At 42.4% G+C, this 27800-nt stretch overlaps 1 protein-coding gene across 2 annotated transcripts in view; it reads right to left on the bottom strand.

Annotated features, from left to right (window-relative positions):
• MAMDC2 (MAM domain containing 2) overlaps positions 1–27800 on the bottom strand; it is a 70929-nt gene that overhangs the window by 26285 nt on the left and 16844 nt on the right. For both annotated transcript variants that reach the window (XR_012657895.1, XM_075078350.1), the window contains exons 3-7: positions 10004–10269; positions 9184–9268; positions 8097–8234; positions 5612–5868; positions 610–703 (exon numbers count right to left, since the gene is read on the bottom strand). Coding sequence is in view for 1 of the 2 variants with exons in the window: in XM_075078350.1 (XP_074934451.1) it covers positions 610–703; positions 5612–5868; positions 8097–8234; positions 9184–9268; positions 10004–10269 (840 nt within the window). In the remaining variant the exon portion in view is untranslated. The remainder of the gene's footprint in view (positions 1–609; positions 704–5611; positions 5869–8096; positions 8235–9183; positions 9269–10003; positions 10270–27800) is intronic.

The following is a 27800-nucleotide window of genomic DNA, read 5'->3' as shown; positions in this document are numbered from 1 at the left end:
TTCACAAATGACGAAGTCCTTCATCCCAAGTGCCTCTACAGCAGAGGTCATGTGAATTCAGCTAACTTCCGCTGCTGTGAAAACCTAAAAAAAAAATCATGACAGGCATGCCACTCTGAGATAAATAATACCTCCCAGAAGAGTGAAGACAGGAAGCCAAGGCTCCTGTTTTGGCTCTGAAACACCTCAGGGCTTGCGGTATGGAAGAAGATATTACCTACATCGGCATAATGAAAAGCCCAGGACATTTGCTTCCTCATACTATGGCACCTTGGGAAATCCCCCTCTCTTTCACAACAGGCCTGCAAATGGAAAGGTGTTCAAAAGCTAAGGTGATGCAAATACAGCATTCAGTCCAGCACTCCAAATGCAGATCCCTGAGGCAAGGTCTTTGGAGAGGATGCATTAAGGAGTGGTTTCTGGATCAAATGAATGGCATTAGTGTTTATCTGCTCTTCTGTTGCCAACAGGAAAAGCAGCCCAATGGCACTGGGTCAGTAAAGAAGATAGCACCTGCACATCGCTACCAAATATTGCAAGTACTAATGGATGGTTCAGAGAGGCAAAGCAAAAGGGGAAAGGAAGGCAAATAGCAGTAAGAACTCATACCTGTCTCATTGCTGCAGTAAACCGGAGAGAAAGAAATGTCATCAAGGGCCACATAACCTCCCTTAGCACTATTGAAAGCAACTTCAAATATCACCTGGAAATTATAATGGTTTGTTATTCATCTATCACATACACAACAATAATTTTGGTACACATCTTCATATTACAGAATTCTGATCAGATGTCCCAGACAGACTCCAGGGCATCTCAGACAGCTGTTGAGACAAATTAAATTATATAACTTATTAGAGAGATAAATCTGAGCCTGACCCTGGCACCAGATCTTTGCCCACTCAAGGTCAAGGCAAAATCAAGAGGAACATAGCTCTTATGCTGCTTTTCGAAGCACCAGTTTTAAAGATGCAGTAAGGCTATTGTCATGATACCATACAAAGCCAGTATTCAGTGTCATCGGTCTGTATTGACTATAACTCCAAAGCTGCCCAATTATTACTGTATCTACAATCTATCTGCATCAAGAGCTAAAACCAAACAGCGTGGATTACTCTGCTGTTACAAATTAAGTTTTAGTTTTTTCTCTAAACATCCTCAGACACTGAAATCCTTGTCTTCTTATCAGCTGGCAGGGAAGATTTCCTTAAAAAAATTCAGTAAAGATAAGAACCAGAAAAGCTATTGCTGTGTTTTGTTTACTACAAAAATCAAACAATGTTTGTACTTAGCCATTCCCAAGGGAGATCATTTCCTCAACTAAGTGGAGGACAGTCTATAACTCTTGAGGAAGCATCTTAAAATGTCTGTTAAGTATCAAAGCTCTGAGTTACAGGAAAACTTTGAGAAAAGGCCTGAATCACAAGGCAACCCCAGGGACAAAACAAAGATATAAAGACAAATGCTTCCAGAGTGAGATCCTGTTCAGTGAAAGCAATGCCTGTGATGTCTCGCCTAGGGGTAGGAGCCAAACTAAGAGAGATGTGAAAGAATCCTGAGCAATCTCCTTTAGCTGCATGAAACAGAGAGGAAGACCCTCTTGAGACAACTAAAGAAATTATATGCAAGGCTTAATTTTATTTGTCTAATGTTATCTCTAAAACAATGACTGTGCTGGATTACACAGAAATTCCTGGAGCAGGATAAAGGCCCGCCTAGCCTAGTGTGTTGTTTCCAGCAGAGGCCACCTACAGAAATAAGTGAAGACAATGACAAGTTTTGAGTTCTTCTTCCCTCACATTGCATTCCTGATAGATTCTTTCCCATTAATTTGTCTGATCAGTTTTTGAACTGATGAGAATAATGGTACCCATAGCACACTGTGGAAGTCAGTTCTACAGATATGTCATGTAGGAAAAAATCCTCCCTTTTGTTTATTTTAAAACTGTTACCTGGTAATTAAGAATTTGGAACAGCAACATAAATTATGAGAAAAAGGAAACGGCTCATCTTTTCTGTGTCATTCATGATTTTTATGAACATCCACCATGTTGTACTTCAGGCATTTTTTTTTTTTACAGGCTGAAAACAGTTATTTCATTAACGTAACTTCTCCATACTTTTGATTATCCCCATCTCCCTCCTGTAGTTCTAGTATATTCTTTTTTAACTGAGAGGGTTGGGGTTGCGTACTCTGCACAGAGGTACCCTGTGCATTCATCCAACGGTACAACATCCTCTGTTTTGCTATTTATTCCAGTATAGATAGTTTCCAACATTCTGGGTGGTTTTATGAATGCCACTAAGAACTGAGAGGATATTTTACAAAACTAACCACAGTAATGCCAAGCTCTAAGTGATCATTAATTTATTTCCATCTATAGCACTAGAACTGTTTTTTCTCTTGCATATTATGTAAAATTTCTTGAATAAATAATTCACTTACCATTCAGTATTATAAGACCTTATCAGATTTAATCTCCTTTCCCATGCCATTTGAAGTCTTACAATTCAAATGGAGGACTTAGTCACTGACTTTACAGAGTATAAAAGGACTATATAACATCTGATGAAAATTACCTTTATATATAAATATTAGCATTTTTATAGATATATAAATGTTTATTCCAATCTTTTAAGGTTTGGGTTTTTTTTTCAGTAAACACTAGGGAATAAAAACTTCCATTTCTTTCTGATACTCTTGAAATTAATTATAGTAACGATAGTTTATAGGGAGTGCACCGTCGACACATAGGAACTCCTTGGCAGTAATGTCCTGGAAAGGCAACGAGACACCAACAGTGGCAGAGTTGATTGATAAACTCCGGGAGTATGAAGCAAATCTCTCTTCCTCGCTCGTCTCTGCTGCTGAGAAACTGTCCCAGGAGTTCCAGCAATTCAAAGAAGGTATGTCCTACTCCCCACCAGTATGGACCAGTTTCTCAGCCATTAGGAGTACGTGTCCCTTTGCTCAAGAGAACGGATACACATGACGGGGCACCCTATGGTTTTATCTGTGTGACCACAGAGAAGACATGAAGAAGTGGGATGGAAAACGTACCTCGACCCTAGAGGCACGGGTACGTGAGCTGCAAGGGAAAACAATCACTCAGGGGAGTTTCTCCAGGAGAGCTGCTGCTCCAGCTTCCAGTAAGCAATTCCCCAGACAGAGGAGCAGAAGCACTGATTTTCTTTCTGATCTTAATAGAGACACTGTGATTCATATTTACAGGAAACGAGTGACAAATACTATGATCAGGACTAAAGGGGCCCTGCCTCCAGCCAGGTGGAGGAAAGCGATAACCAGGTTTACTGAACTGTGTGGATCTGATGGCCTGGCACATCTGACCCACAGGAGTATAAAGCTTTAATGGACACTGGTGCATAGTGTGCCCTAATGCCATCAAACTATACAGGGGCAGAACCCACCTGTATTGCTGGAGTGACAGGGGGATCCCAAGAGCTAACTGTATTGGAGGCAGAAGCGAGCCTAACTGGGAATGAGTGGCAGAAGCACCCCATTGTGACTGGCCCCGAGGCTCCGTGCATCCTCGGCATAAACTACCTCAGGAGAGGGTATTTCAAGGACCCAAAGGGTTACAAGTGAACTTTTGGAGTAGCTGCCTTGGAGATGGAGGAAATTAAACAGCTGTCTACCTTGCCCAGTCTCTCAAAGGACCCTTCTGTTGCGGGGTTGCTGAAGGTCCAAGAACAGCAGGTGCCCATCGCCACCACAACAGTGCACCGGCAGCAATATCGCACCAACCAAGACTCTCTGATCCCCGTCCATGAGCTCATTCACCAACTGAGGAGCCAATGAGTCATCAGTAAGACCCACTCACGCTTTAACAGTCCCATATGGCCAGTGTGGAAGTCTAACAGAGAGTGGAGGCTAACAGTAGACTATCGTGGCCTGAACGAAGTCACTCCACCACTGAGTGCTGCTGTGCCAGACGTGCTAGAACTTCAATACGAACTGGAGTCCAAGGCAGCCAAGCGGTATGCCACAACTGATATCACTAATGCATTCTTCTCAATCCCTCTGGCAGCAGAGTGCAGGCCACAGTTTGCTTTCTCTTGGAGGGGTGTCCAGTACACCTGGAATTGACTGCCCCAGGGGCGGAAACAGAGGCCTCCCATTTGCCATGGACTGATCCGTAATGCTTTGGAACCAGGTGGAGCTCCCGAACACCTACAATACATTGATGACATCATCGTGTGGGGCAATACAGCAGAAGTTTTTGAGAAAGGAAAGAAAATAGTCCTAATCCTTCTGAAAGCTGGTTTTGCCAGAAAACAAAGTAAATGGACCCGCACAAGAAATCCAGTTCTTAGGAATAAAATGGCAAGATGGTCGTCGTCAGATCCCAATGGATGTGATCAACAAAATAGCAGCCATGTCTCCACCAACTAGCAAAAAGGAAACGCAAGCTTTCTTGGGCATTGTGGGTTTTTGGATAATGCATATTCCACATTACAGTCTGATCGTGAGCCCTCTCTATCAAGTGACCCGGAAGAAGAATGATTTCAAATGGGGCCCTGAGCAACAACAAGCCTTTGAACAGATCAAACAGGAAATAGTTCATGCAGTAGCTCTTGGGCCAGTCCGGGCAGGACAAGATGTAAAAAATGTGCTCTACCCTGCAGCTGGGGAGAATGGCCCTACCTGGAGCCTCTGGCAGAAAGCGCCAGGGGAGACCCGAGGTTGACCCCTAGGGTTTTGGAGTCGGGGATACAGAGGGTCTGAGGCCCGCCATACTCCAGATGAAAAAGAGATATTGGCAGCATATGAAGGGGTCTGAGCTGCTTCAGAAGTGGTTGGTACTGAAGCACAGCTGCTCCTGCCACCCCGACTGCCAGTGCTGGGCTGGACATTTGGAGTGATGGCGTTTGTCTTCCCAAGTAACCGTTATGCATGATGGAGCCCTGCTTTCCTGGAGATGGCTGAACATCTGCCTGCCCATGGGAAGTAGTGAATGAATTCCTTGGTTTGCTTTGCTCCGCGTGCAGCTTTTGCTTTACCTATTAAACTGTCTTTATCTCAAACCATGATTTGCCTCACTTTTACTCTTCTGATTCTCTCCCCTATCCCACCAGGGGGAGTGAGCGAGCGTCTGCGTGTGCTTGGTTGCTCACTGGGGCTAAACCATGACAGTCCAGAAAGACTGAACTGCAGGATTGTCTAAGTTGGAAAATAGAGCTCGATTTTTTTTTAATTTTTCTTCTGCAGGCATGCATTACTTTATGATGCTTAGCATCCTCAAAAATGGATCATCAAGTCACAGAAATATAGGACTGAGAGAACATTGACGTTATTTAGTAGAAACTGAAAGACACCTCATTAGTAGGACTCTACAACCTCCCAAGATATTCTGTTCAAGCACTTCACCACCTGACTTCATCTTTGCTGAAAATCAAGCACCAGTATGGAAAGTGATTCCACTTTGGCCCTTAAATAGTGGACAAAGGAAACAACAGATAGCCAGCATCTCTATAACCATCTTTCAGATACTGACCAGCCACTGCCATGTTCCCAACTTGGCCTGACTTGGCACTGATGTCTGATGCAACCTGGAAGTCATAGCTAGACTGTACAGGGATGATTGTTTACCTCCATGGGGTATGGTGCATTGAAGTCAACTTCTGCTAGCGCCCAGTCCGCACTCTGTGCACTGTCTGTTTTCCAGATCTCTTCATAAAAGCCGCTCGTGTCTCTCAAGTAAACAGTAAAAACAATGCTACTCTCCTGCTTAAGTTGATAATAAAAAGATAAGCAGCCAGACATTGGGGCTGTGGTCTTTGGTGAGATTAGCTGGGCCACTTCCTGAAAATGTTTGACGTAAACAGAGTCCACATACATGTAGTGACCTAAAAGTATAAAAGAAACTTGGTATAAGGACAGTCTTTAAAGGACACCACTTACAAGATGTACCAGGAGATGGGCAGGGACTAGACATGTGTCTCTATGACCTGGACAACAATGATTGATTCCTAGGAAATTTTAGTAATTCTAAGAGATTTTTTTTTTCCTTTCCTCCTACGTACAACCCAGAGTTGTTTGGCTAAGATACCACTGGCAAAACAGTCAGTCACAGCTGTTTCTTATGTCTTCATTCAAGACCTTTATATTAAAAAAGTGATAAATTCTCTGAATTTTCGGAGCCATTCAAAATGGAATAATGTGTTTTAAGTGAGTAAATTCCCTGCCTCCCAAGGGCTCAGTATAGTATTTAGTCTTTTTCCAAGTGCAACTTTTAGTGAGGCAACCCAAGTAAATGAACAAGACTGTAAGCCATGTGTTTCCTCACGTTTTACTCAGCAGTTTGTTTTATATATCAAATGAATTGGCAAATAACCTTTATTCTGCATATTTCACTGCTTGTACAATTTTGCTCAGTCTATCTAGGATTTGGCTTCTAAATGTTTTATTGTTACTTAAGAGACTGTTTTTTTAATAAAACCCTTAGAAATGACTTTTAGGAGATGTTATTAAACAGAAAAATGCATTACAGATGAGTAGACTCCCTCCCCTTCAACAGCCAATATGACCTGCAGGATTTTCAAAGGGTACAACTTATCAATCCTTGATTTTGGGAGACCTTTCTCAATTTAAAAAGAACACATCCATGTGCACGGATATGCTGCGCATCTGTAGTTTTTCTTCTACACTCCTAGAATGGTTCTTCACCAGTAGAAAACTTGGAGGAGTATGAAGTGTGAAACTGACACGGTTCTTCAGCATGGACACTGCAAACTGTGCCATTAGGTTTGTATCTACACCACTACATTAATTAGCTAATAATGTTCTCAAACCTGGAGATGTCACTTCTCACTTCACTCTAGTGGAAGGAGGGGAAAGGGCTTGCTTGGCTGTGGGTCTCCTCCAGCCTGTCCACTGCCAGGGGACTGATGACATTTCAGCAGTGCTTGCCTGAGAAGTTCTGGGCTTTATTTTTGCTCTGCAGTTTTACCACATTTCATAGCTTAATTATGATCTCCCTGGCTGATGTACCTTCATAGCCCAAGTCTTGCAAAAATAAGGCTTTTCTGTGACTTCTGGCTTCTTAGGGTCTTCTCAGTTGGTGGTCAGCAGAGAGTGTTTGGTGTGAAAAAGAAGCACTGTGGCTACAAGAAAACAGATCCCTCCCAGTGGCGGCATTTCCTGTCAAATACAGTACTTTATTTAATAGGTAGAGCCACTGTCTGCTGTTGAAGTTGCGGTGAGTTAAACTTCCATGAAAATTTTACCAGCATTTAGGTGCCATGGGGTGATGCAGGGCCAGACTGACACTCTGTACTCAACTCACACAATTGTGAAATAAATAACAAAGCACAGCGGCATGAGTTAAGGAAAGAGGATCAACCCAGCTTTTCATGATGTGAGTCCTTGCACCGTCACAAGCGTCATGTTGTCTGAGATGCACGTTGTGCTGCAGCAGCCAAACCTCCTGACCATCACCTGCTGCAGAACTTCATGCAACACTGCATCAAAGGCTAAGATATCCCCCCACCCCTTCCCTATGGCTATGTAAAATGTTCTCCTCTCAAAAAGGTGACTGGGACAAGTATTTCATGTTGGGCAAGTGCTGAAAATCCTCTAAGTCTTTAGAGCATTCTGCCTCCAACAGACTGTATTAACAGCACCACCTTTGACTGAAAGAAAAAAACCTCCTGAACTGTACAATTTAACCTGAGAATTTCCAAACATATTTCAATCCCTTAGCTTTCCTACTCAGCTTTCCCAATAGCCACCAGAAAGAAGACCCCTGCCAGATGTACAGAGGAGCGGTACAAGATTTTAAAACTAATTGTTGCCCATACTTTTAGAACCCACAGTAAAATTAATTTTCCCCTTCTCCATCCAAAATTTTATCCTTATTTTGAGTAATACTGAAGCCTAGCAAAGGCCATAACAACCTTATTATAAAGCTTACAGGAAACTTTGGATGCACTTCTGCAAATTTCTTCTAATCTCTTTTTCACCTAAGTCATTCTTAGCCCATCCAATGCCAGGAGAAAAGAAAAAACTCACATAATAATTTGCAGTATAAGTCATACATGGACCACTATACTTCTGTTCTACATTCATTGCTTACCCAGTTCATTGTTAAGTGTGTGGTCTTTGGGCAGGACAGACTGAGAATTGCGAATGTTCCCTCCACCAACAAACCAGTTGACATTGGGATTCCAGCGGTTCACAAAGCCACAAAGATGATTTTCTTCGAAGTCACATTCTGCAATTGCAGACATCAGTGCACACATTTTCATTACAGAAACTGGAAGAGAGGCTATTGCTAAGCACTGGCCTCGTTTTACATATGGCAGTGCAGATAACACCTGTATTTATAAAACTGGACTCAGCGCTTAACAGCTTATAATAAGTGGAGGCAAACTTAGCTACAATTTTTGATCAATTTTTAATAAAATTCTCATTTCTATCCTGTTCGGTCCAAACTATCTTTTCATTATTTGGCATGATAAGACTGCTGTAATTTAGAACCAACTAAAATAGATTTAAAATGTACCACTTCATAGTATTAAATAGTCAGAGTAGAACTTCCAGTTGTAAATCAGGGATGGATAGAAGCAAAGCAGGACTAGTATTTCATGAGACTGCTTTGTTTTCTTCACAGAGCCAAAGAACTGTAACAATTTGGCTGGACTCCACCAGAGCTCCCCAGAAACGTAAAGGTCTCCCAGCCTCCTAGTCACTGAAATTTTTTGAACTTCATTAGCGGTTTTAGCAAATGTCATGATGAAATAGCAGTAAGCATAAATATCAACAGAGTTTTGACTCTGCAGCCTGCAAGATGCCACTCTAAGGAAGCATAAGCAGGCAGACAGCAGAAATAATGTTACAGCTATTATGTCTGATATTTGCAGCAGTCTAGTTTTGTGAAAATACAACAGCTGTTCCTGCTTGAACAATAAATAGCTTAAAAATTAATTATTTTATGTAAAATGTCTATATATATATCACAGAGGTGGGTGAATAAAAATACATATTAGTGTGTGCAACCTTAGCTTAAAAATATCTCTATTGAATACGGCAGCCCACTTTTCAATAAACAAAAAGATGTTGACTTTCTTCTAAACCCAGACTTTTAATTCAGTTTTATAACCAACAACAAGGCATTTTTTTTTCTATGCAGAAAATACAGGAGCTGAGCAGCCAGTACTTACCAATACAATATCCAGGAGTTACTTTAATTTCAAAAACTGCTATACTGGCAGATTTATCTTGTCCCATTTCACCTTCCAGTAAAATCTGCACAATATAAACCAAACTGTAAATTTTAGGGTTTCAGTACTTCATTATCACCCTGGACATTTAAACTGGATAAACAGGAGAACAAATTAAATATATGTGGGGGGCTTATGACCCCTACAGTCAGGAGAGCTGCTTGTGCTGGAAGAGCTTGGCAGAATGCATTAAAGATGGGGTCAATGCTCTTCCTCAGGGACAGAAGGCACACTGAAGGACAATGAGACAAGGCCAAAAAAGCCCATGCTTCGTATACGAGTACGGGACTCCAGATTCCTCAGCTGAGTCTATACAGGGCATTACTGGGAGAGATGCAATGTGATGGGTTTTGGGTAGAAATACTCTCCTCTCAGCTTCTGGCTCCTGCCAGAAGGGCACAGAGGACAGGAGCAAGTGAGCGCAGCTGCAGACCCAAGACCTGGGAGGTCCCGTATCTGCTATGGGATGCCAGCAGCTCCACAGGGCTGCCATGAGGTGAGGCATCCTCACTGCACGGCTCACCTGGCTGTGCTTTCCCATGAGCTGCACCATGCGTTCACTGGGAAGAGCACTAACTGCCCAACTCAAGCCAGCTCTGCTCACCCATATTAGTGACAGAGGGGTCATCTGGCTCACATGCTCCCAGCCCTAGAGGTGAAAGCCAAGAACAGCGCCCAGAGTGGAAATGTTCAAGAAGCAGCCTGTACACCCCAACACATGCACCAGAAAGTCTGCTGCACCTTCTAAAATTGAGCTTACCTTGTACTTCTTTGTGCTGTTCATCAAATCTAAGCTAGCTATGAGCCAGCTATCTGAAGGCTCCTTGGCTGACCACAGCAAACGATCAAAGCTCTCTCCTTCCTGCCTCAAGTACAGGTTGAGCCTGGTGGGATTAGGTGAAGTCTCTGAAGTCGTTGCTATCTGATAGATCAGTCTGATACAGCTCCACTCCTCAGAGTACAGCTCAGGGCTGGACAACACTGCTTTCTCACCCTCATAAGACGTATCCACAGAAATGTAATGTCCTGGGAACAGACAGACATCAGAATAATAAACGTCAGAGGCTTTGCTTTTGCATCCCTGGACAGAAGTACTGATTTATAAAGGAATGGTTGTTCTGACGCTAGGTCAGGAGATTGAGACCTCCACTCACTCATTAAGCAAGTCATTTAACCTTTTGATATCCCACTGTACCCACAGAAACATCACTTTGTGTCTCACAGCGTTTTTAATAACAATTTTAAAGTTATTGGAATTCTTCAGAGAATGATGTTACATCAGTGTAAAACAGACTGTTAAGTAAGTATTGCCCTCCAGAACTGACAGCTGTAGACAGACAATTTGATCGACAAGATAATTTACACAGGCAGGACTATGCTGCAGGAATATGTAGTTGTTTGACATATTAAAACTTTTTAACTTCTTTTTTACAATTTAGATTTTCAAACAATACATAAAAAACACACTGCAGCCAAAAAATTCCAAAGGATTTCTGGTTTCAAAGAAGAAAACTAGAAAGACACTATTAAGTAGTAAAACTAAGATGTACAAATCTGCTGACTCAAAAAAGCACTAAATGTAAAGCTACATTTAAACATAACAGCAGCCTCAATGGGATTATTGCAAAATTACTCTCTGGATGCATATTTTAGGAGCAGGGCCTAAAACACAAGCTCCTCTATAAAAACTAAAGAAAGGATGCAATGACAAGCTAAAAATGCACAAGGAGGCAAAAAATTGCCAAAGAAACAACATGTAGAAAAAGGAGGCAATAGTAAATATATCACAGTGAAACAGATTCCTGGTCCTGGAGATTTTACTAACACATGAAAACCAAGATCAGAAGAGTAAAATGGGATACAGGAGTCACAGAAACCTGGAATGCAATGCCAGAAACAAGTGAAAAAGAGAAGAAATTTTTTAAAAAACCCAACAAAACAACAAAACAAGCTAGGACATCCATTTCTGAAACATTATCCCATAGATGATCTGGAAAATGATTCCCCTAACCTAGTGGCAAGGTGTACCAGATGAATCCCATTCCTGATATGAATTCTCAGCATCCAGGCTGCAAGCAAGAGTTGCATCACATCTATCCTCTTTCGACTCCCCAGAGCATATATTTTTATTCTTTAATCTCATTTCACTTAACCACAAAACTTGTCTCAGTTTCCACACATATGCAAGCACTTGCTTAACTTGGACACATCAGCAGTTGCACTGATGTTAAATATACTGCTTGCCTTTAAGGCACACCCTCCCCTCCCAAACCCTGCCTGAACCCTGCAACTCTACCAAGCCACCCTTGGGGTTGCTTGCTAGGAGCTCCCCTATTGCCTTTTCAAAAGCATTCTCTCCAATGTGAAAAAAAAAAAAAAAAGTCATCTGCATGGACGGTCACTGTCTCCCCGAGGCAAACTGCAGGTACAGATCTGGTCTACCGAGGTTCCCAAGGTCCTCTCCCACACACCCTCAGGAAGATGCCAAGAGCGGGCAGCAGCTCTGACGACACCTGATTCCTTGGGCAATGCATGTTTCAGCATCCCCCTGCATCTGCTCCCTCTCTCACCTGCAGACACTGTGCACAGCAACCCATTTATACTGCACATTTTTGTTTAACAGATGTAAGATAAATGATTGCTACTTACTTTGGGGGGTAGTTGCAGCCCTAAGCAGTATAAGGGGCTGTGTAAATACAGAAAAGCTGCATTTTCTTTCCCTTATTAGGGAATGGAATTTTTTTTGCCTTTTACCATAATTTCTCTTTATATCTACTGTGTCTGGTTTTAGTCTCCTGGAGGAATATATGAAATCACTGGTTAAGTACGAGTAACTTGTTACTGCAGCAGCATATGAAAGAAAAATAAACACAGGAATAAATACTTAAAAACAGGCACCTAATATGCCTGCCAAATACTTAATCTGCCACTACGTAAAATCCCAGTGCATAAAACATCCACTTGCATACAGATATCCAGCTAGTTCACAAGAGTTAGCACGCACAGCATTTATTTGCTGGCATGCGCTAGTCCAAGGTATGAATGTTTTTTCACATGCATGGAGGACAGAGGGAAATCATCAAAGCTCTATCAGAAGTTGAATGCTTCTCGCACATTTGCTTTTAATTGATATAAGTGGCAACATCCAGTTCAGACGAAGAATCTGTGTTTTCATGCTAGCCTGAATTTGGATTATTTTGCTTACAAAAAAACCTACAATTCAGAATCCATGCCTGGCAATTTCAGTTTAGATTTCAGCCCTATTTTTATCTGCACTTCATGAGAAACCCCATAGGAAACACAGCCTTCTTATAGTATTCATCTTTTTTTTTTTTTTTTAGAAATAAATTAGTGTCGACATAGGAAAGCACATTCACACGAAGACCTCAAATTACCAGCTATGAGGTTTAAATGGCTGCCTGGCTTTAAGACTTAATTATAAGTAGACTAAGGTTCTTCTACAAAAATAGTGCTTTAAAAGTGAAAGAAAACCTCTTAGTTTCCAGTAGGGATGATTATGTTACTATATACTTGACTCTGCTTTCTCTGTTTGCTGTACACTTGCTGTCACTTGGTCTGATTCCCCACTGATATGAAAGCAAAGGTCATGAACTCTGTTCTTAATCAGGGGTTTTTTCTTCCTTGTTTTTTTTTTTTAAAGAGTAATTTGACCTATTCATTAAGTTTCCAGAAATGGAGTGTCCCAACCCCAATCTGCTAATCATTTTAGCATCTTCTGGAAGTTTAAATGTGTGACTGGCTCCCCTGAAATCAGTGGGAGCACCGATAGACAGCTTTATGTGTAAGTTTAAATGCTTTGCTGATCAGGATCAGGGACCCTGGCTCTTTGCAGTATCAAGCACAGAAAATGCTAATGTTAAACTTCTTCCAAATGAATGCTGGCATTGACTAAATGGCCTTTACACTAAACTGTATTTCAGTAATAGCAACAACATGTGCCATTGCTGCAGAAAGGAAGGTCTCACAATGCAGACCTCACGGACTGACACTGAGCAATTGTGAGAGCAAATCAATGCGAAGAGAGGGTTCCTTGGAGTAAAGAAGCAGACAACTTTCCACTCTTGTTTGTGGGAGTAGCAGAAGGATATTTAGCAGTCTGTGGAGAATTTGATGAATGCACAGTGTTGAAGCCCAAAATCTCTCACTAAAAATGTAACACGCAGCTTCATTTTGCAGCATGCCACAAAATAATTTTTTTCCTCAAAATTGTCCTCCTCCAAATGCCTGCAGCACTTAATTTAGAGCAGTCATTCAGGACTTATCAAGAGAGCGCTACTCTTCAAAATCAGAGGAAAGCAAAAGAGGCATAGTCGCAAAATGCTAGGAAAAGCGTGGTGACACAGAAACACAAGCATACAATTTCTGGCAATTACTTGCTCAGGGGGTGGATGCAGCCCTAAGCAGTATAAGCAACTGTGCAAATACAGGAAAGCTGCACTCTCCATTTTTAGAGAATGGCATGGGGGTTTGCCATTATGGTGAAGACACCATATAAGCTTCTTCACAGACAACAAAAGACAGGGACCAATAACTACCCTTGACTGCTGACACCTAGCAGTTCCCTGATGAAGGAAACAACCTACAGACAGGAGAAGAGACAGGAGAAAGGGGACTCTCAGATGTATTTCCCTCACCATTCACTCACTACTCAGTAACACACCTTTTACTCACATTCCTATGACTTTTTACATACTCTCTAACTTCACTGTCTTCTATTTGACAGTTGAATCGAACTGTACAGAACCGAGCATGTGTTCATTTTACATTCCTCCATGTCCAAGCAAAATATTGAGCCCAGGGGGGATTGCGGCCCCGTGTTTCAAAGCTATCCCTCCTCAATGCAACTATGCATTGTGGCAGTAAGACTCACAAAAGGAGATCTTTAAAATTTTTCTGTATGCATGTCTCTCTCATCTTACTGCTCTAATAAGCAGTTTCATACAGAGTCTCTCTCAATTACAGTTGGTGATACATGATGAGTCATTCACTCAAATTTTCCAAACCTATATTTAATTTTTTTTTGTTTACTTACCGAATAGGCATCAATACCTCAGTCAGTAGTGATTCTATCAATGGCTTGGGAAAAGGTGGGTAAAGACCAGCGATACTACTTTTTCCCCAAAATTGTGCAGAAACTACATTGATTGCTTTCTCTGTAAGTAACACAAACAAGACAAAATGCCAGACACTGGCTAATAAACTAAACCAAATTCCATTGACAAAACGAAAAAAACCAACTGGGATAACTAAAATTACCAGTTAGCTTTTCAATTATATATTTCCTCCGTAAAAATTTGGAAGGGTAACCACAGGCATGTTAGACTCTTCATGGTGTTTGTATCCAACACAGCTGTTTGCTTAGTTCAGCAACAGTGCAGCTTTACAAGAAAAACTGCATGTAAGCAAGTGAGCCCCAAGAGAAACAGTATTAAGGAAATATGAAGCAGAAAAGGTTTGGGAATTTACAATTGATTGGGTGCTCATTTATACAGAAAATTTGCAAGAAATGTCTTAAAGTTGCCAGTCACATTTGGATTTTCTCTGTACTTCCCATACCTGAAATGGGAAAGAATATTACCAGGGTTTCTTAGGACAATAATTGACCTACTGTTACCTTCTCTGGAATCTCAGTGTCTGGATTTTGGTTCATGGCTTTAGTTGGTTGGTTTTTTTTCACACGTTCTACTGCCTGACCCTCTGCCCCCCCCCCCCCCCCCCCCCAAAGGCACCAAAGCAGTTGATTTTTTAGGACCTACTAAGCCTTCTTATGTCTCCAGGTAAATTTACTTAAAAATATTAACGATATGTCCAGAGAGACATCATTTTGCGTATAAAGTTCACACACGGAGGCTATCTCTGGGTACATATGAGGTTTAGACGAAGGTTCAGAGTTTGATTTAAGAACACAGAAATTCTACCAGCTACTTCATGAGAGATTTTGTGTTAACTTAAGAGAAGACTTGTGGCAGCGGATAGGAAATCTTCAGACTCAACACTCCATTTTTAATTTGATTTCTTTCCAGTAGAAAGCAAGCTTTTCAACTAAAGTAGACATTTTTTGCTGACAATTTGTCTTGAAAAACAGAACTGTGTGGATCAACATTAAATTTGTCCTATCTATGAAAAGTTGAGGTTTGCTGAAGAAAATTCTTCCTCTGATTAGGAATAGTCACCATGCATTTCAGTAAGACTTTTTGGAGGGAAGAGGAAGAGTCAGAGGGTGAGGTGTGTGCTTTTTTCAAATTTTGTAGGCAGTGTCTTGAGAAAGCAAAAAACTGCATGAGCAAGTGACTTTTCAAATGGAGGGAAAGGTTTTGCCCTACAATTCCATGAAGAAAGTAAAAGTAAAAAAAAGCCCTGTAGCAATCAAACACACAAAAGCCTGCACAAATATTTCAGCCGGGCCCACAATATTGTGCTGGGATTAGAGAATCAGCTTAAAATGCAACTATAGTGACAATTTTGGATGAGAAGTCAAACAAATGCAGTTTGCAATACTTTAATATCTTTCAGCCCACAAGCAGAGGGCTGTTATCAGAGCCAGAGATCTTTGCAGCAAGTTTTGGTCCATGCAGCCTTAAAAGCTAGGCAGCATCAGGCTAGAGGGCACCAAGCCCTTGCCCCAGGTCCCCGTGGTAGATGCTGTGGTGCAGCTCTGGCACGATGCAGGTGCTAGCTCTCAGCTGGCTACAGCCTTCCCCTTGCAGTCCCCACCTGCCTGCCACAGGGCAGGTCCTCTCCGGGCAGCCTTGGCCACAATGCCACCAAACCTCACATGCATCAAGATCCACCAAGACCTCTTGTGTGAGCAAGGTCTCTTGGTAGCAGCCGTGCATCCCAGGCAGCTGGAGAAAGCACTGCCTCTCACCACCACTGCTGGACCCAAGGAGGAGGTCTGTCCACCACACAGGTCCCTGGGGCGTCTGCCCCATGCCTCCCTCCCCATTTGATCTAGCAGACAGGGAAGTGCAGCAACAGCAGTCCAACCCTGCACGCATGGATGTTTAACCACTTCCCCAAGGCCCTTGGGAGGCTTGTGGCAGCAGCTTCTCCCCGCAACAGACAGACGCACGCATGACGCACACAGTGCTGAGTGGCAAAGCCTGGCCCACATTAATGAAGGTAGAGGCTCAGTCCCAAAACATCCAGGGTGGTGCCATGATTAGAGCTACTTGACCCCACAGGGTATAACTGATATTTTCATTCCCATTAAGCCTCAGATGACTTTATTTCTGGTAAGCTGTTAGATTCACACCAGAAGGACTGCACGGTAAATGCTGGGACCAATTAATCAGCATTGTCATCACAGTAAAAAACTTTTTGGTCTTTAAACCTCCTTGTCTCCTCCATGGTTTGTTAAAAACAGCTCTGTGAAAATAGCTGAGGGATGGAGAAGCAGAAGGTGTTCTGCTTTTGTTGTCTGCAGTGACTGACATGCACTGCTGCTGTTAAGGCTTTTCCTCCTCTTGTGTCTACAGGGGCATCCCAAGCCTAAACCTGTCACCTTCCTGCAGCAAAAGCTGGTCCTCCTGCCTGAGCACTCCCAGCTGCTGGAACCCCCCTCACTGCCCACGCAGGGAGGGTACTTGAGGACCCCACTATATCTGCCCCTGTGATGCTCAGCTTCTTCAGGGGAACAATGGGGTTTCCAGGCAACTTGCACAAAGCTGAGTAGTATTTATTGAAAACAAAAGGCGCAGCCTCGAGGGATGAACACACAGGCAGTTCACCCAGACAGTCACACACCTTCCCCCGGCTGGATGGACAGCCCTGACAACAGGAGCTCCCCAAGCAGCTTTCTCTCCAGCTCACCTTCACAGACTGAGTCTCCATCCAGGGACTGAGATTTATCATTTGACCCTTTTTTGCTGCAGCCACCACACTGAGCCCAGACAGCTCATGTTTCCCAACCCTGTGGGATGAATCTTCAAAGGCTCCTTTCCCAGCAGTGGGCTTGGATTAACTACCAGCCCCACCTCCTGCCCTGTCCTTTGCTTGCCCAGAAGGTTCAGAAATACAGCTGTTAGCAAGCCTGTCAAAAAACACAAAACCAACACAATTAGCCCTTTAACACTCTGTGACTGCGGCATCTGCCACAGCTACTACCACACCGGCAATGCCTTCCAGCCTTGATCTGTCAGTGTGCCTGCGAAAGTCTGGCAAAGGTCCAGCTTGTGCTGACATTTTCTGTTTCTGATTTAGAGGAGTTGCTTCACTACGCTGGGGACGCTTGAACTTGTAAGAGCTTTTTGGCAACAGCTGGGTCCTCTCCTCTTGAAGTCCTAAGGTCCTTACATCATGCACAAATTACATCAGATCTTCTGTTTGTTCCAAACACAAGCATATGGGTTTGTTTTCGTCCACAATGACCTCACAGATTTTTATACACTTTTCAAGTTTTCTTTCTGCTTGTTCCAGTGAACCCATCAGTCCTAGTGAGCTGTTGTTCAGACCACTCAGTTCTACTTTTCATGCTGTTCATTACATAATTCTGACAAATTTTTATGTGCTGACACAAAGGTTGCCAGATTCTCCTCCGATATCTCTGGTTTCCTTTGCAACAGCTCTTCCAAAAAGACATCTCTGTGATTTCTATTAGCTGGTATGCTTGAGCAGGGCGTAGGTAAGGTTTGGAGACACAAGATTCTCTGCTGTGAATTTCTGAATTGGAAATAATTCAGAAAAGCCTTTTCTTTATTCTTTGGCATCCTAAATCAGTTTCCATTGTCCCCAGTACACAGGGAAAATTAAAGATAAAAAGCAGATAAAGCAGAAATCATCAGGCATCTGTTTGTTCACAATGCTTATCTCTTTCATTACTAGCTCTATCCCTTTGCTAAGTCATGTTTCCACTAGGATCAAGCACACAGGGGCAAGCACTGTGATAGCTCTTGCAGCACACCTGCTTGTCCCAGCAGAGTGCATCACAGGGCTGCCTTCTTTCAGAAAAACAATATGAAATTTCACTCCTATAGTATTCCCTTGCATTATGCTGTCTATTTACTTTGTTTATTGCTCCTTTCATTTTTTATGCATATGCACATGGTGTGATGTGGTGGAGTAGGCCTGTAACATATTACAAGCTCTGCTTTATATTATGTGCTGAGCACATCTCAGCCTGCCCAAGGGAAACCTACCCATCTGCAGTCCACACGGCTTTGGAACTTTTTTGAAGAAAAATCCATCAGATTTGCAATCCAGACCAAACTGTTGGCCTGCACCCCACAGGTGAACCAACATGAGGAAGTTAGTGAGCCAGACCATGAGATAGAGGACTTCTTGTTGTGTTTTAAGAGAGGGGGTTTCTGGGGCCATGCTTCACCTCGGATCAGAGTGACAAGCACAGCCATTGTGAGTAAAAATTGAAAGTGAGAAGAAAGAGATACTCCAAACCAACCAGACCTGATTCGGTTGCTGCATATCAGGATTTCAATTTATCTGGAAGACCATGCTTTTGTGCTTCAAAAGCAAAGACTGCTCAGTTGAGAAACTTCCTTGGTATGCTCCAAAGGGGTTAAACTAAAAGCCCATGGCACTCACTGTCTAAGCAAAACTCTGAAGCAAACCTGCACTCAGACAGGGAAGCATGAAGACTGGTCACAGTAAGCAGTGGCCCTGTGACAGAGAAGACGAGCAAGGCTTTGAGCTGGGGCAAGCAGGAACCAAAGTCTACTGGGCATGACTTGGCTTAGGTGCACGAGGGAGCGGTGTCACAGTGTTCAGAGGGGTACTGGGTCAGGCTGCAATGCTGCCCTTGGGGAAGGAAAAAACCCTCAACCGGTAGTCTTCTGGAGTGCATCTGCAAACCACAGGGTTGCACTCAGTGGAAGATCATAAAAGAAAAACTTCTACTGCATGGATCTGCTCTCCCTTCATCTGCCAAATCACTTGACCTACCACATTACCCTGAAAACCAGCTCGTCTGCCTAAATGTTTGGCTGTCTCTCCCAGCTACATCAGATCAATAAATAAAATGTAACCTTTGCCCACAAGCCTTGTCCCTCCAAGGAAAGTTATAAATGTGCTTGGCCTATATAAACTACATTTACTCTGATACTTACCTGGGCCCTAGTTCCTACATAGACTGAAATATTATTTGGTTTCAAAATATTTGAAATATTTACTTGGTTTCACTGGCTTCAGAAGTTGAACTCCTGTGATTTCAGTTTCCTGCTTTCTGTAAGCTTGGTAGTCCTACACTCTTTTTTCATATCAGGAATGTTAGGATGACTGACAGGCTCATGGTGGGCTGATCAGTAATCTCACATCACAAAATACAAAGAGAACTGCTACAAGACGAGGTACATATTTATATCCATGTTCTGAAATAGCTGGCTACAGAAAGTGCTTACAGGTGAGCTAATCAGATCCTGATGGGTACTAGCCATAAGCTGCTGGAAGTTCACCTGAGGGAATCAGCCTAGACACACCATCAATTTCCAAAAGTTGTTGGAAGTCGCTGTCTCATAGCTTATCACGGGCTGCTGCTGTGTTTACTCAATGGCCACTCTCGAGTAATCTGCTAAGCAATAAAGTGGCCACAGTGACTCATCTTCTGCCCCAGCAAGCTTCATCCTGAACCAGGAAATGTAACGGTGAAGACTCAGCATCTGCAACCACAAAACCTGCAGCCAAGGAACACATCTATTGATGTTAAACTTAACAACCACCAGGACTATGGCTAATATTTCCTGAAGCTCTGCAAAACTGCATCCGGCAGTTAGCCACTTCAAAGATCAACATTAACAGCTTCAATTTACCAAGGATGCTTCTAGGCTTGCAGTTCTGTACACCATTCCTGCCTGGCAGGCGGCTGGTAGCAACTAAGGATGTGTGTGAGTGTGTACAGACAGACGGAGCCAAAATCCACAAAATTGCAGGACAGAGTTTTTCAAGGGTTTATCAAAATAGCCCTAGGTTAGATATCTGTAATCTCTGACATATCTCACACACATCTTAGGGGGATGGAAAGTAGTTGTACATTTAATACTGAAATCTAAATTTGCCACTTAGGCTTTAAGTATAATCTGTTGAACCGTCACATTCATTAGGTAAAGAATCCCCTATGCCCAGAGATGTTTGCCAAAAGATCTTTCATTCAAGTATAATGCATCCAGATTCCTGCCTCTTACCTTCAAGCAGAAAGTACACTTCAAACGATACATATCCATGCTCCGTGGCAGAGTACGTCCACTGGAAGCTGAGCACAGGGGCTCTGGTCATAACCCTGTTCCTGCAAGGAAGCTCCTTTTGACAAGCACGAATGATGACTTCTGACTGAGTACCCTTAAACAGAAACTGTTAAGACTGGCAAAATTAAACAAGAGGTTAATTTCACAGCCCAGGAAGCCTATAATTCAACTTATCAAGGCTACTCTGAGCTTTATTTTTTCTTCTTCAATTATTACCCTCTACCCCTTCTTGTTGAGTGGATAATTTTAAAAATATGAAATGCTATAAATCAGAAGGCAGGGATGAAATCTTGCTCTGTTTTTTTTCCAGATACTTGCCTGCACTTATTAACCCCATCATGACTTTCCAGTTTTTAAAGGGATTATAGAAAATTGCGCATTGACAAATCTACTGCTGGTCTCCAAGTTGAGGAGATCCCAAAGTATTTTACAGGATGCTGTGGACCTCTGTGGAGGGGCAGATGCTCTGTGGCTCCTTCCCCTCTGCCTCAGTAGTTGCAGTCTCTAGTACCACTGGAAGGAGATTCAGTTGTGGAGCTTCGGCTCTGAGCAAGACATTTGGACTACCCAAAATTACATTTGTAAGGATCACTTGGTATCGAAAGAAAAAGACACCTCCCTGTACAAACTCCAGCCTAAGGGAACAGGAAGAAATGGATGCCAATGATGTTATGAATGTTTAGGCATTTAGGAGATTTAGGAACCAGTATTTTGCTTTCCACAAGGTACCTAATAGCTGACCGTAATCAACAGAGTTTTACATTTTAGCTTCCCTGGGCTTTGTGTCTTAATTAAAACATCCAGTCAAATTCTTCTTCAGGACTGAGTCCAAGTCAGTGAACCACCTTATATATCTGGATTCATCTCAGGCCATCGGATGTCACCCAGAATATGCATAGGGCTCTGCCATCTGTCTGGACCCATCCACTCTTCACATCTGTTGCATTGTGGTGGCCTCTGCTTCCCCTCACTAGGCAATGGTCAGCAAACTAATTCCTTCAGGCAGCCCCTCCACAAGCTCCCCAGCTGCCCAGAACACTTGTCATCACAGATGCTCAGAATTTATTATTAACACAGGCCCCAAATACTTCCATTTTTTTCTAGATAACTTTGGAAGTGAAAAGCTACTGAAATTTTTGGCAAATTTTAGCACTTACTGCAACGTCATTTCAGGGAATATCCAGTATTATCCACAGGCATTTGCTTGCAGGGGCATTTAGCTTACCCCTGTTGAGCTGTAAGGCACATTTATCAAGACAGAAATAAAACTTGAGATATGAACTGGTCATTGGAAAAAATCTATCAATCTCACCCTGCCAGTTCATGACACTGTTTCCTTCAGGATATCCTCACTGACTCCAATTTCACTGCCAAAGTAAGTAAACGCTTGTCAAAACTTTCCAAAGTATCAGAGTTTATGGGCCCTCATTAAATATTTTTAATTATTTGGGTTTTTTTTTCCTGAACAGCTTATTAAAACTATTAGGCCTCATTCTATCTTACATCCTAAATACCCTAGGGTGATCACACAGATGTTAATGATGTTCAGGTAAATCCATAAAACACCATTTAGATTAACTTACTTCAGAGCACTTGGGCTGCCAGATCTCACTGGGCACTTAACACTACCCACAGGGAGAGGTTCCTTTGCAAATGTGGGCCCCAATCTATTGCTCAGAATGTAATTCAAGGACCCCAAAAAGCCCCAGCAGATCTGACACCACATCCCTCCAGCTGGTTGTTAGTACCCAAAAGTGGTCACAAGTGGATGCTCAGGGAAGATTAAGTGTAAAACAGTGCTTTGAGATACTTCCCCCTCATGCACTCTCAGTCCCGGCTGCCATTTTTCAGCATGGAAGATTGCCTGAGCTGGTTGTGGTATTGACTGTATCAGCAAATGAGCCCAACAGAGCAGCACGTGCCTTGTACTTACTCTAAATAAAAATAAACTATGCAGAAAATAAATCCTGCAGAAATAACTTTGCTCTATCTGCCAAGCTTTGTGTGGTCTTTCTAAAAACAGTCCTTAGTCCAGTTTTTCTGAGAAAGCCTTTCAGTGTTGTATTAGCTATAAAGCATAGTCGAGAAGTTATTTGAGACAAGGCAAATGTGGAACGCTTGAAGGTGTTACTGAAGTTCATACAGTGACAATGAATACGTTCAGCACTGGTCCCAACACATTTTCTCTATGTTTACAGTTTCCCCAGGGACAGTGAATTCTCTGCTGGAAAAGTATTTTCTGCAAACATGCTGCTCTTTGTGGGGAAATCAGAGCCAGGAGCTTGCGCTGGGCACATGCGAGCACTCCCATATGCCACTCTCCGCACTTGACAGCAGCGGCTGGAGCCCTGGTGTGCTTGGTTGGTCACTGGCAATGACTCACTGCTTTGTTCCTGGTGTAAAGAAACAGATTTTCAAGTCTCAAATTGTCCTGGCAGCTGATCCCAACAGTTTTGCCTGTTACCCTGCAGAGTCAGAAACTTGTGCTGCCTGCAGAGAAAGCTCATTTTTACTGAAGAAAGTTTCAGTTATACTTGCCCAAGAAGTATCAATGGACATCTGTGGGATTACAGAGGCAATTAACTCCTTACTCAGTATTAACTAGTTATCAGACTAGCTCCACAACCTTTATTTTGGGTTCAAATTTCACATATATGCCACCAATCTCTTAGAAGTGAAGCTGTAGGATTGTCTTTTCCAGCCTCTGCTTTAAGTTATAAACTCAAATAGCATTGACTGCTGTTGACAGTTGCTCTGCAACTCACACACAAGAGACATTTGCCACAAAACATGTTATCAGTGCAACTTTCTGACATGGTCCCCAGCCCTGCCCTTTACTGTGGAGCAGGAGAAAGACCCATTTCCACAGCGCAGATTGGGTGAAACTCCCAGAGCTGCTGCTCCTCCTCCACACCTCAAAATCTGAGGGTAAACTAGGCCACAAGAGTAGCCGCTTGCCAAGTTCTATCTTGGAAAACAAGGGAAATATTTATGACTGCTGGGAACTTGGAAAAAAAAAAAAGTCAGCGTTTCAATGCGTGATACTGAAATAACCTGAAGTACTGAGCCAGTATTCCTATAACTGTGGTGCTCTGAGGAAGTAAAACACAAGGTCTCACACACCAGTCTTCAAAAGTCTGGTCTCTAACACTACCGAGAAGCTAATCCAAGCTGATCTAGTGTATGACAATGACCTAAGGCCAAAAATCTTCACATTCAGAATTTCAGAAAATGTGATTTCACAAGGTCAGTACAAACCAGAATTTGCTATACAGATTTTATTTTTTCAATTTAAAAAAGAACAATTGTAAGGGGGCTGGGGGGTCAATAAACTACATAATGCAAATAGGTAACTAAATTTTCTGTAAATTTTTAAGAAGCAAAAAAACACAGTGCTTTAGAGAGCAAGGGATACAGCATTCAACACAAAGAAAGCAAGCAAGCAGGGATATCCATATATGTGGTTATCTCCTTGCTTTTAAAAGTGCTCTATTTTATTATCTTTTCCACAGGATTCTTTTTTTTTCCTCTATGCTGGCTTCTTAAAAATCTGCTTTAAAAAAGAAATCAAAGTCTGCAATATCTTTTACATTTTGCAAATAGAGGACTTGTTTCTTTGTTATGCTTCCAACTCCTGAGGCAAAGTATAGGAGCATTAAGAGTCAGGAAACTGGCCTCAAGAAATGCCCGTGGTTGCCCTTGCAACCCTCTGGGGAGGAAAATGGCTCTGCTTCCCAGCTGTTCTCAGACCTGTGAACCAAGCTATTTCAGGAGAATATAGATATGTTCCAGCAGGGGAAGCATACAACGAATTTTAAACCTGCTTTCCTCTGGTACATCTCTGTGCCATGTGAAGCCCAGTCAGGAGAAAATCAAACTCACAGAGCCTTACTGGAAACAGATCTAGCCGGTTAGCTCAACCTCTGTTCAGCTATTTCATGAGAGAATAAATCTAGTTACTTCTTTATATCTCCTTTCATAAGTAATCCAGTAATATATGAGGGCTTAAATTTGGCATCAGATATAAAAGTGGAAAGAAAACACCATCAACCAAAAAGTTTGTTTAATCATTGCCTGACGGATTGCCAATGGACCACTGGATAGAAACTATAAGCACAAGCTAAATTACCTCTCACATCAAGCAAAAGCTGTGGCTGCCTGCCAGATTATGAGAAATAACTAGATGGCAAATTGGCCTGCAGATAGGCAGGTCAGTGACAGGCAGAAGGCTAGCAGATACCGAAACCCACTGTACCTTTGCGTAGATCTCTTGGCATTTAACACTTGTTCTTTGGCATGGAAGAAATGTGTCACAAGAAGCAGCTGGCAACCTCATTTGGACAGGAAAGGAGTCCTCCGGTGCAGAATATGAGGCAGACATGCGCATTCCCTATTGACTAATTTTCATGGCTAAAACTGATTAAGACACTCCACACAGTGCACAGGCTTGCTATTGCTGGTGTTACCTGCGCACTACATAAATGCAGTGTCTACTGTCAGGCTCATTACCTTCTTTACTCGTTTGCTGAATCTCCAGGACATCCAAAATCCCTAACATCAAAATTTCCTTCTGGGTACATTTTCTGTCTGAAATTTATATCCCTTCTTTTCAGGGAAAAAGGATGCATAGACATTTGATGGGACAATGAAATAGTTTGGTAAGTCTTTCTTATTGAAAAGCAACTTTGTGCCACTTTTTAAAGATGCTTAGCCTTCTTGTGGGAGTTCCTGGTTATATCAAAACAAATGTGAGATAAACCAAGCTGGACACCCTTTGACAGTGTCCAGTTAACATTTATCCTGCAGAAGCAATGATTAAAGGATATTCCCATTGTAGCATCATGGCTTGAACTTTTAAATAAAATCACACCTCACTTTTTTGAATGTCCTTCTACAACAGCTCAGAGTTAGGTGCTAAAATTCAGCTTCAGGGTGGCCTTTTAATAAACATTAATTGAAAAGAAGTATACTTTCTGCTCTAGGAGAGCCAAAACTTTGCTTTTGGCTTGTATATGGTCATATTGAGTATTAATACAAGTGTTGCCATAGAATTACAACATAGGGAAACCTGGGCAACAGATCACAGACAGAGACATAATCCTAATAATGAAGTATGTAAACAGAGAGCAAATTCCACAGCAACTAAACTGTACTCATCATACAGACCTGTTGTAGATATTTCTGTGCCAGCTATGAAAGAAACATGATAGCATATCTGAATATAAAAATGAGGTTAAATAAAATTGAGACTGGACAAGTTTAAATCAAATATTATTTATGTTATACAAAACTAACAGCCATTTGTTAACCTTGGAAAAATCTCAGAAAGTGAAAAAAACCTTTGATACAGAGACACATGGATTTGATGGATGGACTATTTGATGGATAAGGAATTGGATGGATGGCCACATCCAAAGAATTACAATCAATGGGTCAGTGTCTAACAGGAAACCAGTGGTGTCCCTCAAGGGTCCATACTGGGACCAATACTATTTAATATCTTCATCAGTGACACAGACAGTGGGATCAAGTGCACCCTCAGCAAGTTTGCAGATGACACCAAGCTGAGTGGTGCTGTTGATTTGCTTAAGGGAAGGGATGCCATCCAGAGGGACCCTGACAGGCTTGAGGAGTGGGCCTGTGCAAACCTTATGAAGATCAACAAGGCCAAGTGCAGAGTCCTGCACCTGGGTCTGGGCAATCCCCCATATGAATACAGACCGGGGGTATGAATGGACTGAGAGTAGCCCTGAGGAAAAGGACTTAGGGATACTGGTGGATGAAAAGCTGGACAGGAGACGACAATGTGTGCTCACATTTCAGAAAGCCATCTGTACCCTGGGCTGTGTAAAAAGTAGCGTGGCCAGCAGGGCAAGGGAGGCGATTCTCCCACTCTACTCCACTCTCATCAAGACCCTACCCAGAGTACTGCATCCAGCTCTCAGGTCCACAGCACAAGGAGGACACGGACCTGTTGGGGCAGGTCCATAGGAGGGCCACAAAGATGATTACAGGGATGGAACACCTCTCCTACGAAGAAAGGCTGAGAGAGTTGGGGTTGTTCAGGGCAGGCAAGAGAAGGCTGCTGGGAGACCTTATTGCAGCTTTTCAATATATAAAGGGGGCTTCTAAGAAAGACAGAGAGACTTTTTACCAGAGTCTCCAGTGACAGGACAAGGGGCAATGATTTCAAACTGAAAGAGGGTAGATTTAGGTTGGACATAAGTATGAAACTTTTTATGATGAGGGTGGCAAGGCACGGGAACAGGTTGCTAAGAGAGGTTGTGGATGCCCTAGACATGTTAAAGGTCAGGTTGGATGGGGCTTTGAGCAACCTAATCTAGTGAAAGATGTCCCTGCCTATGGCTGGAGGGTTGGGCTAGATGATCTTTGAAAGTGCCTTCGAACCATTCTATGATTCTATGATATTTAATATGAATGCAATTGTGGAATAAGTTGGTGGGATAGGAGAATAAAGCGTTTAGTATAGAGCACTTCATTACAATCTGTATATCAAAATCAATCAATGTTAGTTGAAAACTAAAAATGTCATCACTGAAGATAATAACAAGGTTAATTATTTGGAGTAATACCTATGTAATCAGTTTAATTTGTATCTGACCAGGGAATAAGTCAATGTACTCCCTTCCAGAATAAGTCTGGAGCTGAACAACCCATCTCATGCTTGTTTCTGATGCTTACTGAAGTTGTCACAGAGCAGCTCCATCCTCCCTCACAGCTTATTGCTCTTTGGTTATGGGTGCTTGCAGAAACGTTGCTGACATGAGGCTGTTATTAGCTACAGATGATGGGTAGCAGAAGCAGGTGGGATAGAGGGCTCAGTATTTAATGATTTCTATAATTCTCTCAGCTTTCTGGGAAAATTTTGTTGTTTGGCAATTCACCTCCAAAAAATGATGGAAGAGGTAAAGAGGTTGAAAAGCAGAGGCATGACTCCAGGTTACGTATGAAATTCCATGGTGCATATCAATTCCTGTTTGACCTGGACTCCTTCAGCATCACTGTCTCAACAGATTTACTGTGCTGTAACTATCTAATGCCTTCATGACTTCAGACATCTCTATCACTCTAGAATCTCATCCATATGCTTGCATTTTTTATAGGCTTCAGGTAGCTCAGTGGATAACAGTGACCGTAGGAGCACTAATGGAAACCCTGCAGCAGATTTCCCATGCACATCATGCAACCTCCTCAGCAATATGTCAGTAGAGTCACCAGTAAAGTGTACAGACCCACTGTGTAGGTACAGCCTGCAAATGTTTTCCTCCAAAAGATCTTACAGGCCAACTTCTTCTATCAGGCTAGAGTGATGCATTATTATGA

The sequence above is a fragment of the Phalacrocorax aristotelis genome, chromosome Z (genome assembly GCF_949628215.1).
Source record: "Phalacrocorax aristotelis chromosome Z, bGulAri2.1, whole genome shotgun sequence".
Taxonomy (NCBI): Eukaryota; Metazoa; Chordata; class Aves; order Suliformes; family Phalacrocoracidae; genus Phalacrocorax; species Phalacrocorax aristotelis.
The sequence above is the reverse complement of the archived record's forward strand: the minus strand, read 5'-3'. Positions and strand labels throughout refer to the sequence as shown.